Source organism: Megascapheus bottae, chromosome 6, assembly GCF_031878675.1.
Source record: "Megascapheus bottae isolate mThoBot1 chromosome 6, mThoBot2.hap1, whole genome shotgun sequence".
Taxonomy (NCBI): Eukaryota; Metazoa; Chordata; class Mammalia; order Rodentia; family Geomyidae; genus Megascapheus; species Megascapheus bottae.
Window position 1 is genome coordinate 31,287,135 of NC_143514.1, and position 18,220 is coordinate 31,305,354.

Here is an 18,220-nt window from a genome sequence, read left to right on the forward strand (position 1 = left end):
CTCATTTATTTTTTATATATATATATATATACACATATATTTCCTCTGAGAATTTAAAAGCAAATCCTGCTATCTTGAAGAGCTGGTTAAATGTGATAGTCTGCTATATTTCTAACATGGAACCCCCTACATAAGCATTAGAGAAAATTGTTCAGTAAGGAAATTCATAGGATTGAAATCTATAAAGCTACCAGATGTCAAATGAGTAGATTTCTTGTTTCTTGGAATTCTAGCCTTGTTTTATAAAATGACTGTTTTGTGCATATGAAAATTATATGTTCATTTTTTACCTGAAATTTAAAAAGCACAAAAACTGAAAGAAAATGCTTTCATTATTTCCCATGTAAAGGTAATTACTTAAATTTTTGATTTAATCACACTGCAAATTTTTATTCTACATGTAAAAACAACTTTTATTTTAAAAAATGGGCATTACATTGTTTTATAACCTGACTTTTACTTAATACTTGAATGGAAGTGCTTATCTGCTTAACTTTTCTGAAATTATACACTGGCCACAGTTTTAAGTTTAATTTGTTAGATCCAATTTCCCATAATTATATGAAAATTCCCACTGTAAAAGTACTCTCCAATAGGCTGCTTATTATTTGTAGTAATTGTGCTTTTTCTAGTAAGCTACATTGTACTATTCAGTCATATTAATGAGCCACTTATAATCAGTAGCATTTTTAAGCCATCATTAGTCTTAATTACAAAACCTAAGAACAGCTGAAAGCTAATGGCTACTTTCTAGTCATATCTACTAATTACAAATGTTCCTCAAAACACATTCCTATAAGTTCACTTCTATCAATTAAAAATGGATACATTTAAGAACAATTTTTTGTGCCAATCCTGAGGCTTGAATTCAGGACCTAGGGGCTGTCCCTGAACTTTTCTGCTCATGACTAGCACTTTACTACTTGAATCACAGCCCTCCAACTGCCTTATTTCTAATGACCATCTCATTGTCCTCCTGGGCATCTGGACAAACATCTTGGGAATAGCCTTTGCTACTGAAGTTTCCCTCCTTTTCCTTTTACTCAGGATCATTCACCTAACTCCAACCTGGTTTTACACTTCCAAAACTTCTCATATGCTTTCCTTTTTTTGGAATCCCTACCTTTAGTCCTGGCCCTTATCATTTCCTCCCAGGCAATTACAATAATATCAAACCTGGTTGCTCCTTAGCAACATACAGCCACATCATTCTTCTGGCCTTCATTCCTCACATTCTATTTCATCCCATCATTTTAAGTTCCAAAGTCAAAATGAGTCCTCCTCAAAACTGACTCAGACACCCCTCCTAGTTCTCAGAGCTCTTCCTAATATGCCTGTAGTTGCTTTTGCAGCCTGCATTGCTAGAGTTCCTGCAGAGTTATGCTCTTCACTGTCCTTAATGCTTCCCTCAGGAAACCTTCCTTCCTCGTATGTAATTTCCTTTGAATCCTCTAAGGCCAAGTTCAAGGCAATTTTCTCCAGTAATCTTTCCCACCTAGTCCAGCCTACTCATGCTTCTCTCTGAGTATTCAGTTAAATTTCCAGAGCAGATTCTAAATTTAACTCCACAATTATGGATATAAGAAATGTCAAATAGGAACTGGCACAGTTACTCAAGCTAGCGGTCCTAGCCACCGGGGAGGCAGAGATAGGGGTAACAAGCTTCAAGGCCAGTCCAGGAATACCAAGTTCAAGAGACCCCATTCCACTCAATTGCTGGATGCTGTTACCGAGCTATGAGGCAGTACAATGGCAAGGCACAAGAATGCACAACTGTCATCCCCAGCAGTGTGGAAAGTATCAATAGAAGGAATGAAATACAGGTCGGTCTGGGAATAAATAGAAGCCCTAATCGAGGTACAAAGGAGGTTGGTGGTAATCTAGCTTACTAGCTCCAGGCCCTGAGTTCCATCAGGAGAGGGGGATGTGAAATTGGATCTGTCCTCAAAACCCCATGGACACAGCACTGAGGAATTCAGTCTTGGCTCTATTTTGGAAATCTCTCTTGCCCTCCCAGGCTTCATAGGGCTGAATAAAAGCGTTCCACATACCACAGTGGACCCTGTTCTAATGTTCTGTGTCCAAATCAGTGTGCCCACTTGCAGCAAGCCCAGGGTGAGGGAGATCTTTCACCTCAGATACCAAGGCTATACCTCTCATGGCTCTGCATCTCTAGATCATTCCTTCATCCTGTTACTTCTCACAGTAAGGCACTGGCTTGATCTGTTAAAAGCCATCTGTTTTGTCTCTGGGAAAATTCCATTCCAACCTTACTTCTTCCGGTCCCAGCACTCCACAAGCCTCAGGACCCCTCTCAACCATGGATGCATCCCTTTCTGATAAACTACACGTGCTTCAACTCTATGTTACAATAAGTATCACAGTCTGAATTACACTCCCACAAGGTAGTACCACATAACATAAAGAGCTCAATGGCTGCCATGCTAACCTTGCATTCCTGTCCAATCTGCGTGACCTTGACTTAGGCCAGGGCCTCGGTTTACTTATCTGGAAAAACCATCACTGGAACAGCATAAGGATTAAATCAGGCCATCATATCAACCCAAACAGCAATGGCTTACATTTATATGATAATATGTGTCTAGCACTAGTCTAAGCACAGTATGTATATTAACTAATTAATCCTCACAGTGCTTTATGGATTAGGAAAGAGGCAGAGTTAAGTAACACACAAGGTCACATTGATAATAAGCAGCAGAAGAAAAACTCAAGCCAAGCAATTTGTATCAGTCTATGCTCTTCACACCAAATCACCCTAGTTAGTACTGAGTAAACATAACCCCTACTAATAGAATGAGTTGATTCTTTTTCTCTTGTTCTTTTTTTGTACCAACATTGGTGCTTCAATTCAGAGCCTGGGTGCTGTCCCTGAGCTATTTCACATAAGGTTAGTGCTTTGCCACTGGAGTAACACCTCCATGTCCAGCTTTTTGGTGGTTACTAGGAGATAAGGTCTCAGACTTTCCCATCCAGGATGGCACTGAATTGTGATCTTCAGATCTCAGCCTTCTGAGTAGCTAGGATTATGGGCACCAGCTGTCATGAATTGATACGTGCCTCTTTATACAAACACAAGTTCCCAGAGGACAACAAAGGCATGGGCTCACCCAAATAACCTGGGGAGAGCTGGTACTAAAGGGTAACTACAGCCCTCGCTCCTTCACTTCCTAAGACCTTGAGCAAGTTGCTTTTGTTCAGGATAGTTGTGAAGAATGTGAGTGATTTCCTACTCAAAATATGCTTAATTCATTCATTTGTTAATGGCCAATTCACCCACATCATCTTCCCATTTCATGTGAGTTTCTTAGGTACACCCTCATAAAGAAGTCCTTATCCAAGATGCTTAGGACCAAAAGTGTTTCAAGATTTAGGAACATTTACATTTGATTCCCCCTAAATAAATTGATTTCCCCTAAAATAGAGACCTCTTTGAGACCCCTCTTCCATCTCCTATAGGCATTTCTCATCTTCTTGACAAAGGAGTACCTTGACTCAAGCTGGGGGCTATAAATTCCCTGATAATAGAGCTCAGATTACGGAACATCTTAACCAGGTGGAGTTACCAGAGTTCTTCCCCACCTTACCCCCTTGGCCTGCTAGGAAACTCCCTCCCTTTCCTTTGTTGTGAGAGCAGTGAGCCAGAAGCCCATGGAATGATAGGTCAGTTCAAACAGCAAAGGTGTCAGTGATTGCCCCAGCCGTCACGTTGAGATTCCATTGGCCACCTGTGCATGGCCAAACCCAACCACAATGGTGGCCTATAAAAGTAGCCTGTGAGATTAGGCGGGGTCGCTCTCTCACTCACATCTTAGAGACGGCCCTGACCAGTCAGTATGATTCTTGATTCAAGGCACGGAATAAAACTGTTTAATTTCCACTTTTGTGTCAGACTCGTTCCTTTGATCACGGACCCTAATATTGGGGGGCTGGACCCTAACACATATACATAATGATACATCTTAGGAAAGGGAGCCAATCCTGTGCTCAAAATTAATTTATGTTTCACACAGCCTGAAGATCATTTCATACAATATTTGTGGTGAGCCTTGGTTTTGACTGTGACCATCCCATGAGATCAAATGTGGAATTTTTCACTTACAGCATCAGGTCCAAGAAGTTTCAGATTTAGGGATTTAAAAAGCTAACTAAAGCAGGGAGTGTGGCCTAATAGTAGAGTGCTTGCCTAGCATGTACAAAGCCCTGGGTTCAGTTCCTCAGTCCCACATACACAGAAAACACTGGAAGTGGCACTGTGGTTCAAGTAGCAGAGCGCTAGCCTTGAGAAAGTCTGAGGAAAGTACCCAGGCCCTAAGTTCAAGCTCTTGGACTGGCAAAAAGACAAAAGAAGGAAAAAGCTAACTAACTTTTTGTGTGTATAAGTGCTAGTCCTGGGACTTGAACTTGGAGCCTAGGAACTGACCCTGAGCTTTGTGCGCAAAGATAACACTCTACCTCTTGAATCATAGCTCCTCTTCCGGCTCTTTGATGTCTAAATAAAGAGTCTCATGGACTTTTCTTCCCGGGCTGGCTTCAAACCGCAATCTTCAGAGATCTCAGCCTCCTAAGTAGCTGGGATTACAGGTGTGAGCCACTGTAGCCTAATAATTAACTTCTACTATGTTTCAGGGACTGTTCTATGGGGTTTTCCATGTGTTTGATCATTTAACCTTCACAACAGCTTGGTATGATATACTTTATCTTCCTTTTAACTTTTTGTATGAGAAAGTGACAGTAGAGAAAGATGAAGTGACTAACACATCATCACACAGTTTGTACTTGGCAGAGCCTACACCCTTCACAACTATATTTCATACTGGTTACTTGTTTTATTGTACCAGCATATTCTGTAGAAGTCAGACTCTATGAAAAGGTATCAAACATGCATGTGTTGATGAAATTCTTTTCATCAGAAATAGCATGAATACTTTTAAAAATTATTTTTAAAGCCTTAAAATATCAGTCTTAAATAGTCTAGTAAGACTTAAAAGCCAAATTTTATCTCCTTCCACCAAATAGGCTCGGCCTTTAAAAGGAGTACATCCATCATTTAAGCTGAATGGGGAAGATAAAGTCTGAGATTTCCAGCTGTGAATGACTCAAAGGATTGATTCTCACTCCACATAGTTAACATCCTATTCTGATGGATACACAGCCCAGAAAAGAAACCCTCTAAAAGGAGATATGACTGACCAGTTGCAAAACCCAACCCCCAAAACAAATCTCTTAGGAAGTAAACTTTTCTTTTAACTCCCTTTCTGATTCTGAAACACAGAAATAGTTCTGGTATCTTTCCACAAACCTTCTTTCATCCAGGGCAAAAGTTACAAATTAAACAAAGTCTTCAGGAGGCATGAAGTCAAGATTCATGTCAGCAAAACAGAATCAAAGCTTCATTTTTCTGCAGTTACCAGGTCTCCTAGGAAAACCAATGAGTTGGAGAGATCAGGACTTAAAGTCTAAATCTTCTTAAAGAATAGATTTTCACAGGCTTGGGAAAAATCTAGGTTTACAGGGCAGCCTTCAGGGTTGAGCTCATTGTGAAGATATGGTTTTTTTTTTTTTTACTGCAAATGGGAAAGGAAGTGAGCCATGCCCTAAAAAAAAAAAAATACCTCTGGAGACATTCCAGCAGATACTTGATAAGGACTGGGAAGGCTGCCAGCAATGCATGGCTGGAAGAAGGAAGTCTGGATCAGAAAGTGAGAGGAACCATAAGAGGTGTGGGAAAGATTTCCCACTAAACTAGCAATGTTCAAGAGGGAAGTCATTTCAACCAGTCCTTTTTCAATTGCTTTTTGTTATGTTTCATAGTAAGAAATATACAAAATACTATAACCAATATATTCATACAAATATAAAGATACATGTTTATTTATTGTTTAATACAAATGTGTTTTAGTGCTTCATACTGTTCTGTGTGATCTTGATGGGCTTATCAGTCATATAGCCTGATCTCTCCCCTGTCTCCACTGTAAAGAACTATGTATATTTAAAACACATATAGATAGATATACAGATAGATAGGTAGATAGATACATAGATACATAGATAGATACATAGATACATAGATAGATACTTAGATAATTTGTTATGCTAAGTGATTCTTTTTTTGGCCAGTCCTGGGGCTTAAACTCAAGGCCTTGGTGCTGGCCCTGAGTTTCTTTGTGCTTAAGACTAGCCCTCTACCACTTGAGCCACGGAGTCACTTCAAACTTTTTCTGAGTAGTTTATTGGACATAAGAATCTCACAGACTTTCTTATCTGGGATGGCTTCAAATCACAATCCTAGCTCTCAGTCTCTTGAGTAGCTTGGATTACAGGCAGGAGCCACAGTCACCCAGTGCTAAGTGCTTTTTTTAAAAAAATGTTTTTATTGTTATTATAAAGGTGATGTACAGAGAGGTTACAGTTACATAAGTCAGGTAAAGAGTACATTTATTATTGGGGCCGGGAGTTTGGCCTAGTGGTTAAAGTGCTTGCCTAGCATGCATGAAGACCTGGGTTCGATTCCTTGGTACCACATACATACAAAAAAGCTGGAAGTGGTGCTGAGGCTCAAGTGGTAGAGCTCTAGCCTTGAGAAAGTCCAAGGACAGTGCTCAGGCCCTGAGTTCAAGCCCAGGACTGGCAAAAAAAAAAAAAAGAAGAAAAAAAAAAAGAGTACATTTATTTTTAGACAATGTTACCCTGAAACACATTTATAACAATGTGCTTACTAGAAACAAAGCACTAAGATGTGTTTGTGTGTGAGTGTGTGTGTGTGTGTGTGTGTGTGTGTGTGTGTTAGTACTGGGTCTTGAACTCAGGGCCATGGTGCTATCCCTTAGCTTTTTAGCTGAAGACTTGCATGTACTGCTTAAGCCACAACTCTACTTCTGATTTTTGATGGTTAATTGTATGTAAGATTCTCATGGACTTTTCTACCTAGGCTGACTTGAAACCATGATCTTGAGATTTCCATCTCCTAAATAGCTAAAATTACAGGCATCAGTCGCCGGTACCCAGTTCACTATGATATTTTTAACTGAATTCCACTTTGTGTTGTAAACATACTGGTTGAGATTTACTGGCTAAAAAAAAAAATGGTTTTAAATTGTATCCAGCACAAGAGATCCTAAGGTACATTTATAATGGCCTTTATTCTTCCCTTTGGGCCCAAAGCCAACCTGGGAAAGTTACAATGGAGTATCTGCTCTTGGGACAAGTGACTTGTTCTTCTATGCTTGTATAAAGACCATTTACAAGGCCATCTCCTCCATGCTCAGAATTGCCCAGTATGATGGTCCCTTCCTTTCCTATTCCCCAGAATGATGGCCCCTCCCCTTTCTATTCTATAGTACTATGACTCCTCCCCTTTCTGTTACACAGCAGGCTGGTTCCTCCTTGTCCAGTCCCATTAGAACACTACAGTTGGATTCAAAGTGAAGTGAAAACCAGCACTACTGTACCTACAGCACAAGGTAGAACACTTAGAAAAATTATAAAAGGAACATCAACTACTTATTTGTGGAACTATCCCTCTCAATATTCTGTGCAATCTTAGTAAACTATCTGGCATGCAGCTTGCTCTTCCCACTGTCAAGACAGGCATCTAACCAAATCAGCTCTCCCTTCCCTCCTAGGTATTCTAATTCTAAATTGAGCAACAAAAAACAATTTGATGAAGTCCCTTATGCAACTGTTATTAAAGGTTCTTGATACACATATATCTGAAGATTTCTTTCCAAAATTTGATCAATTTTGTCTTTGTTTGAGACCTGCCTGGCAATATTCCAACAAATGCTTGTCCTTAAATTACATAGTGTTTGTCCTATAAATCTCAAAAGAATCTTGATATACACACTGGCCTCTGCAGCATGTGCCTAAAATTTAATGCTCACAATTCTTACTATTCTATGCAAAGCAATGCTCACTGCATTTTGAGATGTAGCCCATGTGTGTTCCCATGGCTAAATCTTTAAAAATGTTCGTAGGAAATTACAAAATACTATGTACGCAATATGGCCATTTCTGACACATTAGATAATAGGAATGACAAGCTTCAGCCAGAGTGCAGAGAGAATCCTGTCTCACTTAGACTGGTCCTTTCTCCTAGTAAGAATCCAAGATGACAAATTCTTTGCTATAAATGGTGTTGTAACTCTATAATCCCAGCACTTGGGAGACCAAAGAGAGAATCACAAGTTCAAGAGCAACTAAATATCCAATTTGAAGCCATCCTGGGCTTCATAATAAGTCCTGTCTCAAATAAGAAGAATGAACTTTGCTGTAATGCCTGTAATCCCAGCTACTCAGGAGGCTGAGATCTGAGGATCTCAGTTCAAAACCAGCCTGAGAAGGAATGTCTTAAGACTCATATCCAATTAATTATCAAGAAGCTAGAAATGGAACTGTAGCCAAGTGGTAGAGTGCTAGCCTTGGGCAAAAAAACGCTCAAGTTCAAGCCTGAAGACCTACACAAAAAAGAAAGAAACAAATCTGAATTTCTGCCTTTGAGTCATTGATAATGCTAGAAAACATAAGACTGGAACCAAAAGCCAGGCATGGTGGCTTACACCTGTAATCCTAGCTATTCAAGAAAGCTGAGATCTGAGGATCCCAATTCAAAGTTAGCTGGGGCACTAAAGTTCCTGAGACTCTTATCTCCAATTAATCACTAGAAAACCAGAAGTGGCACCATGGTACAAGGGGTAGGATGGTAGCCTTGAGCTGAAAAGCTCAGGAACAATGCCCACCCCAGAGTTCAAGCCCCACAACTGACAAAAAAAAAAAAGGACGGGAACCAAGAAAATTGAAGGAAGTCTAATCAGATTTAGTACCTCTAAAAAACTCCTGACGCATCCTCTCCCTGACAAAGAGTTAAGCTCTAGAATGAGGTCAGAAAATGAAGAACAAACTAGTTTTGCTTTATCCCAAAGGCAAAAACAAAAGCAGGCTTGTTCTGCTCTTTTCTTTCTTTTTGTGATTCCAGGGCTTGAACTCAGAAACCAGGACCTCTTATCTACTCAGCTGGCAGAGTACCATTTAAGCCACACTTCCAAGCCTCTGTGTGTGTGTGTGTGTGCGTGTGTGTGTGTGTGTGTGTGTGTGTGTGTGTGTACACATGTGCACCCAAGTCCTGATCTTCAACTCTGGGTCTGGATATTGTCCCTGAGTTTTTATGCTCAAGGCTAGAGCTCTACCACTTGAGCTATATCTCTGCTTCTGAGGGTTGTGTGTGTGTGTGTGTGTGTGTGTGTGTGTGTGTGTGTGTGTGTGTGTGTGTGTGTGTGTGTTGGTGGCTAATTGGAGATAAGAGTCTTATAGTTTCCCCGCCCAACGTGGCTTTGAACTAGGATCCTCAGATTTCAGCCTCCTTAGTAACACCTGCTTCCAGCCTGCTTTTTGTTGGTTTCCTTTTAGAGGTGGAGCTTAGCAGACATTTCTGCCTAGTCTAGTTAGGAATTCCTATTATCCAGGTCTCAGTCTCCTGAGTGGCTAATATTACAGATATGAGCCACCAATGCCTTGTTTACAAGGCTCACTGAAGAGAAAAACCTCCATACTTGAGCCTAGAATAAAAAATTAACTCAGAGTAGAAAATATATATAAACCACCAGTTTAGAAAATAAAAATTTATCATTACTCCAAAATCATACACTAAGTATCCTAAACCTCCAACAGCAACACAATTTGGGATGCTGAAAAATCCCACCCAGGATATTTTTTACATATATCCAAGAAGCTCAAGCAGTAAAAAGAGATCAGGCCCAATAACAGTAAGGTAAATGAGTGAAGTATATTAACTACTATACATGTCTCTCATATAGAAGAAGAAAAAAGTTGCTAATCATAAAGCAAAACACGACAACTTGTATCACATTCAAGATGCTGAGCAAACTAGCACCCAAGTTTAGGTATATCAGAAACTTTTTACACAGAGACATAAGGACGAAAAGATTCATATGCTCGCAGCAGGAAAAATATTAGAAAACAATTACTTCGGCAAAACAGATAATGTGCTAGAGATAACTATAGAAAGAAATGATCATCCTTGAGCAGTATTAAGAGAATATCTTTGTATTACAAAGACTCTAAACCAAATAAGAATATTTATCTGGATGATGGTGGCTCACATCTGTAATTATAGCTTCTCAGGAGGCTGAGCTCTGTGGATCACAGGTCAAAGCTAGCATGAAAGTCATCTCCAATGAACTTCCAAAAAGCTGGACGTGAAGGTGTGGCTCAAGTGGTAGAGCATGAGCCTTGAGAAAAAAGGTAAGGGATAGTGCCCAGGCCTGAATTCAAGATTCAGTACTGATATACACATATGTATGCATACATACACATGTATACAGACACACACACACACACACACACACACACACACATATTTATCTGAAACTACTTGATCCTCTCTTTTTCTTTTTTCTTTCTTTTTTTTTTTTTGCCAGTCCTGGAGCTTGCACTCAGGGCCTGGCTTTGTGCATGCTAGGCAAGCACTCTACCACTAGGCCAAACTCCTGACCCCTCTGTCAGTTTCTTCACCACCATTCTATCTAGGAGTTGGACTAGCAAGTAAAGTTATTTGCAAAGGAACTTCAGAAATGGCTGAGTGGCCCCTGCCTTGCTCTAAGAGATGAACACTGGTGCCCCAGTGCACTGGGAGAATGACAGACACTACAGAGGTGGGGCTTAGAGTGGTCCATCCACAGCACAGGCTGGGGCACCCTTCCTGGATAATTTCTGTGGAAATGCCTACCACTGTCCCCTCAAATCAGTAGTCTGTGCTGTACTTCTACGGCAAAGAACCATGAGGGAGCAGAGGAAAGATAATGCTTCATAGGTCACTCGAATTGGTCTCTTATTGGCTATCTCTCTCATGAACCACCTTAACAAAGTAATATAAAAGACCAACTAGAAGATAGATTAATGTCCTGTAAGCTAAGGAAAGGACATAGCATGGGTGGGGTCACGGGTGAGTCACGGGTGGGCCTGGGATGATTTTGCTAAAGATATTTTAACACAGATGAACACTAGGCCTTCATCTGGCTTATTAAAATAGTGCTGGGGAGTGAAGGAGAGGCCGGCACATTGTTGTGTAGATGAGATGGCCCGGGGGATTTCAACAACAGTTGGAATACAGCTGCCATGGCTAAAACAAGACAATTACAGATGTCACTCCAAAGACAGAATAATTTCATACCATTCCAGGCTGCCAATTCAAAAAACCCATAGAGGAAAAGTATAGGTGAAGCAATCCTTAAAATAGACCGCACACCATTTTAAATACCAACTCTGTGGGGAACTAAAATCTTTGCTACTGAAATCTTTAAACATTCATTATGGTTTAAGGATCTAGTTCTAAAAAAAAAAAATCCTTCCGCTCAGCAAAATGAAAACTATACAAGCTGGTCTCAGAAACTAAAATTGCTACCTCAAATGCAATCTCATATTTTGTGATTCCAAAGATTTGTTCAGAAAATGTCAATGCCAAGTGGGTGCTGGTGGCTCAAGCCTATAATCCTAGTTACTCAGGATGCTGACATCTGAAGATCACAGCTCAAAGCCAGCTCACACAGGAAAGTCCACAAAACTCTTATTTCCAATTATGCACCAAAAAAGCAAGATGTGGCACTATAGCTCAAGTTATAGAGTGCTAGACTTGAGCAAAACAGCTCAGGGACAGTGCCTAAGCCCTGAGTTCAAGCCTCAGGACTGGCACACATGCGAACGCGCACACACACACACACACACACACACACACACACACACACACAACTTACCAAATGCCTTCTTAGGTTCTATTAATGTCATGGTGAAGAGTTCCTCTTTTTTTAATTCCTTTAACTTCTTAGCAACTTCATAGTGACGCTGCCCAATGATATTTTCTCCATTTATGCATTCAATATGATCTCCCACACAGATTGTTTTAACTGAGTCAATAACGCTACCATCTTTAATCCTCTGAAAGAGAGAAAATTAATTGTGATAACTTAGTATGAAATAGAACTGTATGACATCACTTTTTTCATCTTCATACATATATATGCACACACACATATATACACAATGACATTTGTAAATAAATGCAATGCTCAGTTGAAGATGGAGCAAAAAGAACAACCATTCTTCATTTTCAGTATCATTCAGAATTCAACTCCTTCAAAGCAACTACCTCTTCTTGGAAGTTTTTCTTGGCATCTTCCAACCCACTCCTCAAAGAATGAACACAGTGATATGATCATCTTACCTTTCTTGGTAATTTTTGCACTACATACTGACCTCTAAGTTAAGAATTTCATGTTTGCATTTTCACTGAACTCTAACATGTGACTCTCATATCACTGATAGGGAGACAGAGCCCTAAGAAGATCAGCAAGAATCAACACAGCATAGTACAAGTGTTTATTTACTTCTTGCTCTCCATTCATACTCTGTGATAATATTGGGTCAGCAATTGTGTGTTCATCCTTACATTTCTTGTACCTAGCCCCATGCTCACACAGTGATGAGTGATACTGAATCATTTAAAAACATGGGTCCCACTATAAATGTATAGAACTTAAGCTTTTTCTACTGGCTACATCTTTCAAGCCTTCTTTACAAATTTAAAGATTTGAAGATCAAAGCTAAGAAGACCAATATCTAATAGGCAAATATGGTTAACAATTTTGGGGGTCTCTAAAGGTGATGAAGGATTATGGCGATTATGATTGTGATTGTGTGTATATGTGTGTGTTCATGTACATGTACATGCGTAGTATTGAGAAGTCTTCCCCAGGCTTCGCATATGCTGGGGAACCATGTTCTCATCCCTTTTATTTGACTTTTTTGTTAGTGAGTTAGTTTCACTACCCTTGCCCAGGCTGGCCTCAAATTCCTAGTCCTCCTGCCTCCACATCACAAGTAGCTGGCATTATAGGCCTGCACCAGAACACCTGAATAGGTATGTTTTAGATGAGGACTACTTAAGATCCAAGGAGAAGCTTCAGGCTGGCTGGCCCTTCCCTCTGTGTGTGGGGGGGTGGGGGGAGGAGGTGTTGCACATACACCTATGCATGTGCATGCACACATACTGGTACTGGGGTTTGAACTGAGGATCTATGTAGTGGTGTCCCTTAGCGTTTACTCTCAAGGCTGACCCTGTACCTCCTATATCTCTTGACCACAGCCACAGCTCTGCTTATAGATTTTTTTTTTGTTTTGGGTTTTGGAGTCAAGAGTCTCATAGACTGCCAGGGCTCACTGAGTAGCTAGGATTAGGGGTATGAGTTGTGATTCTAGGCTGGTTTTTCTTGACTGGGGTGGGTAGAGGAAGAGACAGGATCTTACCATAAAGCCCAGACTGGCCTTGAATTTACAATCTTCTACCTCTCCTTTTTGAATGCTAGGATTTAAGATGTGTGGCAACATGCAAGGCCTCTTAAGTTTTCCCTACAATGTATCCGTTGCGCAGGCTCAAAACAAGATGGAAACCATGGCACCAAGAATTTCTGAACGAATTTTAGACATTGGAACTCCAGAAAACCCTGGCAGGATAACAGACCTTCTAGGATGTACAAGTTGCTCCACAGTGATAGAAAGTGAGCCATGATAAAGGCCACAGTATGCCTCGGGATACCCAAATCCTTCCTAGGAAGGAAGAACAGGCTAGACACATTGCAGCTGCTACTGCTTTGTCGTGAAAACATATATGCTTCCCAGCCTCACCAGGTGGAAGGTTAACATCTCAATGAGAGGAACCATGGATGGGGTGTTGAGTTTACAAGAATTCATGGTACTTACCCTGTTATCTCAACAATACTGTCATCAACATTAGAAAAGACAAATCTAAAAAGGCTGGGCACTTTAAAATGGTAAATTATATGATCGTATACCAAAACTCACAACATATTTTTAATCCCCAATTTTAAGTATATTGCTATATTTAATTACACATTGACCATTAACATGTCAATATGCAAATAGTATATTAATGCCTACTTCAACAGATTGTTACTTATTACCGTTAATTATAAGGTACCAGAAAGTTCTTAATCTAGAAACATTTATTAGCTAGTAGAAATGTAGTTGTCACTCAGTGCAACTACAACTGCTGAACTATCCCAGAAAAAGAAACAGGATGAAGATTAGGTGCCAGGGCTTGTACCTGTGATCTCAGCTACTCAGGAGGCTGAGATCTGAGAAAGAAACCATATTGAGTATACAAATCTAAAAGACTTTTATCTCTAATTAATGCAAAAAAAGTGGAGATACAGGTATGGTTCAAGTGCAGATAACCAGCCTTGAGCAGAAAAAGCTAAGCAAGAGTACAAGGTTCTGAGTACTGGCACATAAACACACACAAAAAGAAGCAAGATGAAACAACAGATGAAAGACAAAAGAAAAAGCAGATGGAGGAGGAGGAGGTGGTGGAGGAGGAGGAAAGAAAAAACCTATAATAATGGTACATAACTATTCTTAAGCCATTAAAGAATTTTCAAAATCTACACTTGCCCTTCAACATTTCTCTTTTTATTCTTGTTCACCTCTTAATACACCTTTAACCTATTTGATTAATTGTACCATACAAATTTCAACATCCTACCATGTATTTTTAGTTTTTAAGACTTATAATTATTATTACTTTATTTTATTGATTTTTTTTTTGCCAGTTGTGAGGCTTGAACTCAGGGCCTGTATGCTCTCCTTGGGCTTTCTCATGGCTAGAGCTCTACCATGTGAGTCACAGCAACATTTCTGGCTTTTTCTGTGTATGTGTTACCAAGGAATGGAACCCGGTCTACCACTAGGCCAAACTCCCCCCCCCCTCACTTTATTATTTTATTTTAAATATGCATTACATAAAGTTAATTAGGCAGAAGACTTAAAAGTCATGCAAGTTTCTTACCAGCGAATTACAGATCAGAGTAACAGCCATCTAGCATTGCCCAAGCCTGTGAGCAGCTATAAAGGTCACAGGAAAGTGCCCGGGCAGATGGAGAAAAGGCAGAAGTGAAAACAAACTGCAGGGTGAGAATCCAGGTGGCCAGGGGAAAAAAATGAAAGCCTATGCCACAAGCAGCAGATAAAGATCTGGAATGAAGAGAAAGGGAAATCAACATAAGAAACTTAAAGAATCCAGGAGGTGGATCAGATACAGAAATAAAGTAATATTTTAAATGTTATTTTAAAGATTACCTAGCCTTAGCCTCCTAAGTACGTTCAATGAACAAACAAGCAATGAAGGTAATGATATCCAATGTATTTTCACAATCATGCAATGACTTTATAGACATTGATAAGATTGCTAAGGGTTGTGAGTGAGGTCTGAATGACTAAGGCATGGAAAATATACTTATTCATGTTATAATTATTGAATTATTTACATTATTCTTCACTCCCTAAAAGACTTTCATCTGGCTTTGAAACTGAGGCTACAACAGAATGCAGCTTACTGAATATTCCTTGGGAGATACGAATACATAATTAAACATAGAGGTTTACAATCATTTTCAATCATTATGATATAGAAGCTTCCATCATACTCACCCTCTGAATTTCTAGCACAAATATGCCTCCACCACAAATATAAGCACTATCCTAGGGTTGCATCGTTCCAGTCCCCAGATTCTAGGCACAGGACTCCAGGTGGCCCTACAGCCACACTTGGCAATTCTGAGACCTACACCCTTGAGACTTTCAATACTGTCCTCAATTCTTGTTTAAATAACAAATTAATATTCACACATCACTATAAATCATTAAATTTTTAATTCACTGCCTCTCAATAAGGCTAGGAGTGGAGTAGTTATTGTTCCAATTAAGGTGAGTATGTATGGCTCAAGTGGTAAAATACCATGCCTTGAGTTCAAACCCTTGTACCACCAAAAAGAGAAAGAGAGAGAAAGAGGGAGAGAAAATTAAAGCACAAAATAATACCATGGCTTGGTCAACATGATAGCATTAATAATAGAACTACTTTTAAAACAGAGATGCTATAATTATAAAATTTTGAAAAATGTCTCTCCCCCCTTCTGTCCCTCTATCCCTCCCTTTCTTCTCTCTCTCCCTCTCTCCATTCCTCTTTTGTGTGTGTGTGTGTGTGTGTGTGTGTGTGTGTGTGTGTGTGTGTGGTGTGTGTGTGTGTGTCTGTCTGTCTGTATGTATGTATGTCTGTATGTCTGTATCTATAATGGCAGCATCACTTGGAGTCCTGCGCTTATAGTATTAAAATAGCAAATCAAAACACCTAAAAAGATCAACCCACAAGAGCGTGGTGAAGTGGTACATGCCTAATAATTCCAACATTCAGGAAGTTGAAGAAGGAGAATGGGGAGCTTAAGACCAGCCTGGGCTACATATAGCAAGACCTTGTCTCTAAATAATTCATTTAATAGAGAAAAATTTTAAATCCAAGAAGTAATATATAAAGAATGAAGCTGTTCAGGCACCTGTGGTTCATGCCTGTAATCTTAGTCACTCAAAATCCTAGCTACTGAGGAATGCAGTTTGAAGCCAACCTGGGCAGGGAAATCCAGGAGACTCTTATCTCCAATTAACCACCAAAAGCTAGAGGTAGAGGTAGGGCTCAAGTGGGAGCACTAGCCTTGAGCACAAAAGCTGAGGGACAGTGCCCAACCCCTGTATTCACTCTACAGTTCCAGCACCCCCCCCAAAAAAATTGACCTCAGCAGCATCTTTCTCCTACGCTGCTTTGTAGAACAGTACCATCATACTTTCAAATCAAGCATTTCTCCAAACATAAGACAAAGGAAAATACCCATCTCTAAAACCGAAACAGTCCCTCTGAGTTAGATGAGCTTTTAAATACTGACTTATATCAAGTGGTAGAGCACAGTAGATCCAGCAACTTCTTGCTGCTGTTTTCAAATCATGCATTTTCACAGCTATACCTTTAAAACCATATATATAAACCATATTCTTTAAAGTATTATCAACAATGTCCATGGTATCATCTGAATCCCTCTTGTAATGTGACCTTACAAGGGAAGGGGTGACATTGTCCAGAAAGAAATCTACTCATTACCTGACTTATAGAACTGCAATCCCTCTGCACATCACCTTTACAATAACAATACAAAAAGTAAACTGCAATAGAATCAGGTCCCTCTTTCTCCTTTGCTACCAACGTACCCTGTCTTCCCAGGGCTGTGATGAGTTCTCTGAGGCCGCACATGTCTGACAGGGCATATTTTAAAAAGTAGAAACACAATCTCTGCACGTCACAGGTCAACATCTAAAAACTCCAGACATGTTTGCAAACCTTCGCAAGCCTGCTCGGCTGACATTCAAAAAGTACTGCTGATGTCTCTCTTGTCCTGAGCTTCCCCAGGATTAGCCCACATGACTTGCTCAACTCACACATTTTCCACTGGCTCACATGCTCAACCAGAAGCACAGTCATATCTTCTACAGAGCTAAAAATAGCCGCTATTTCTAGGGGTAAACCAGAGTACCATTCACAGGCAAGATAACTTCTGTAGGAATAGTGCTTTAATGATTGTGTCAGCAAATCAGGGCTTAGATAAAATAAAGAAATATAGCACGTATTTTCTGAAGCCATCACTGCTTTTAGCTCAGGGCACTTAGGAGCACCAGTTCTGCAGTCAGATTTCCCAGACTTAGATCATGTATTTGCCCAGCTGTGTAATTTGGGGCAAGGGATTGAATCCTCCTGATTCTATTTTTACATCTGCAAAACCAGAGTTCCTAATAGGACCTACCATAGATAAAGCCCTTAGACATCATGTTAAAAAGAAATCCAGGGGCCGGGAATCTGGCCTAGTGGTAGAGTGCTTGCCTAGCATGCCCGAAGACCAGGGTTCAATTCCTCAGTACCACACACATACAAAAAAAAAAAAAAAAGCCAGAAGTGGTGCTGAGGCTCAAGTGGAAGAGTTCTAGCCTTGAGAAAGTGCTCAGGCCCTGAGCTCAAGCCCAGAACTGGCAAAAAAAAAAAAAAAAAAAAGGAAAGAAAAGAAAAGAAATCCAAAGCAACAGAGGACATAACATGTGATTGTGTATACTTCAAAAATAAGCCAGTGGTGGCAGAACACCCTGGGACAACAGGTGTTGATGGCAAAGCCTTCAGAGCAGTAGAAATGTGATTTCCGTGGATCCTGTTTTAGCTTCACAGGTGTTAATGCATAAACACTAAAATGTACCTCAAAATGTGTTACACTGAAAAATCGAAGTAAATAAAAAGAAAAGATAT

The 18,220-nt window shown here is 40.0% G+C and overlaps 1 protein-coding gene across 1 annotated transcript in view; it reads right to left on the minus strand.

Annotated features, from left to right (window-relative positions):
* Positions 1–18,220, minus strand: part of Gipc2 (GIPC PDZ domain containing family member 2) — a 72,172-nt gene that overhangs the window by 22,677 nt on the left and 31,275 nt on the right. The window contains exon 3 of the mRNA XM_090333711.1: positions 11,787–11,967. Coding sequence (XP_090189837.1) covers positions 11,787–11,967 — 181 coding nt within the window. The remainder of the gene's footprint in view (positions 1–11,786; positions 11,968–18,220) is intronic.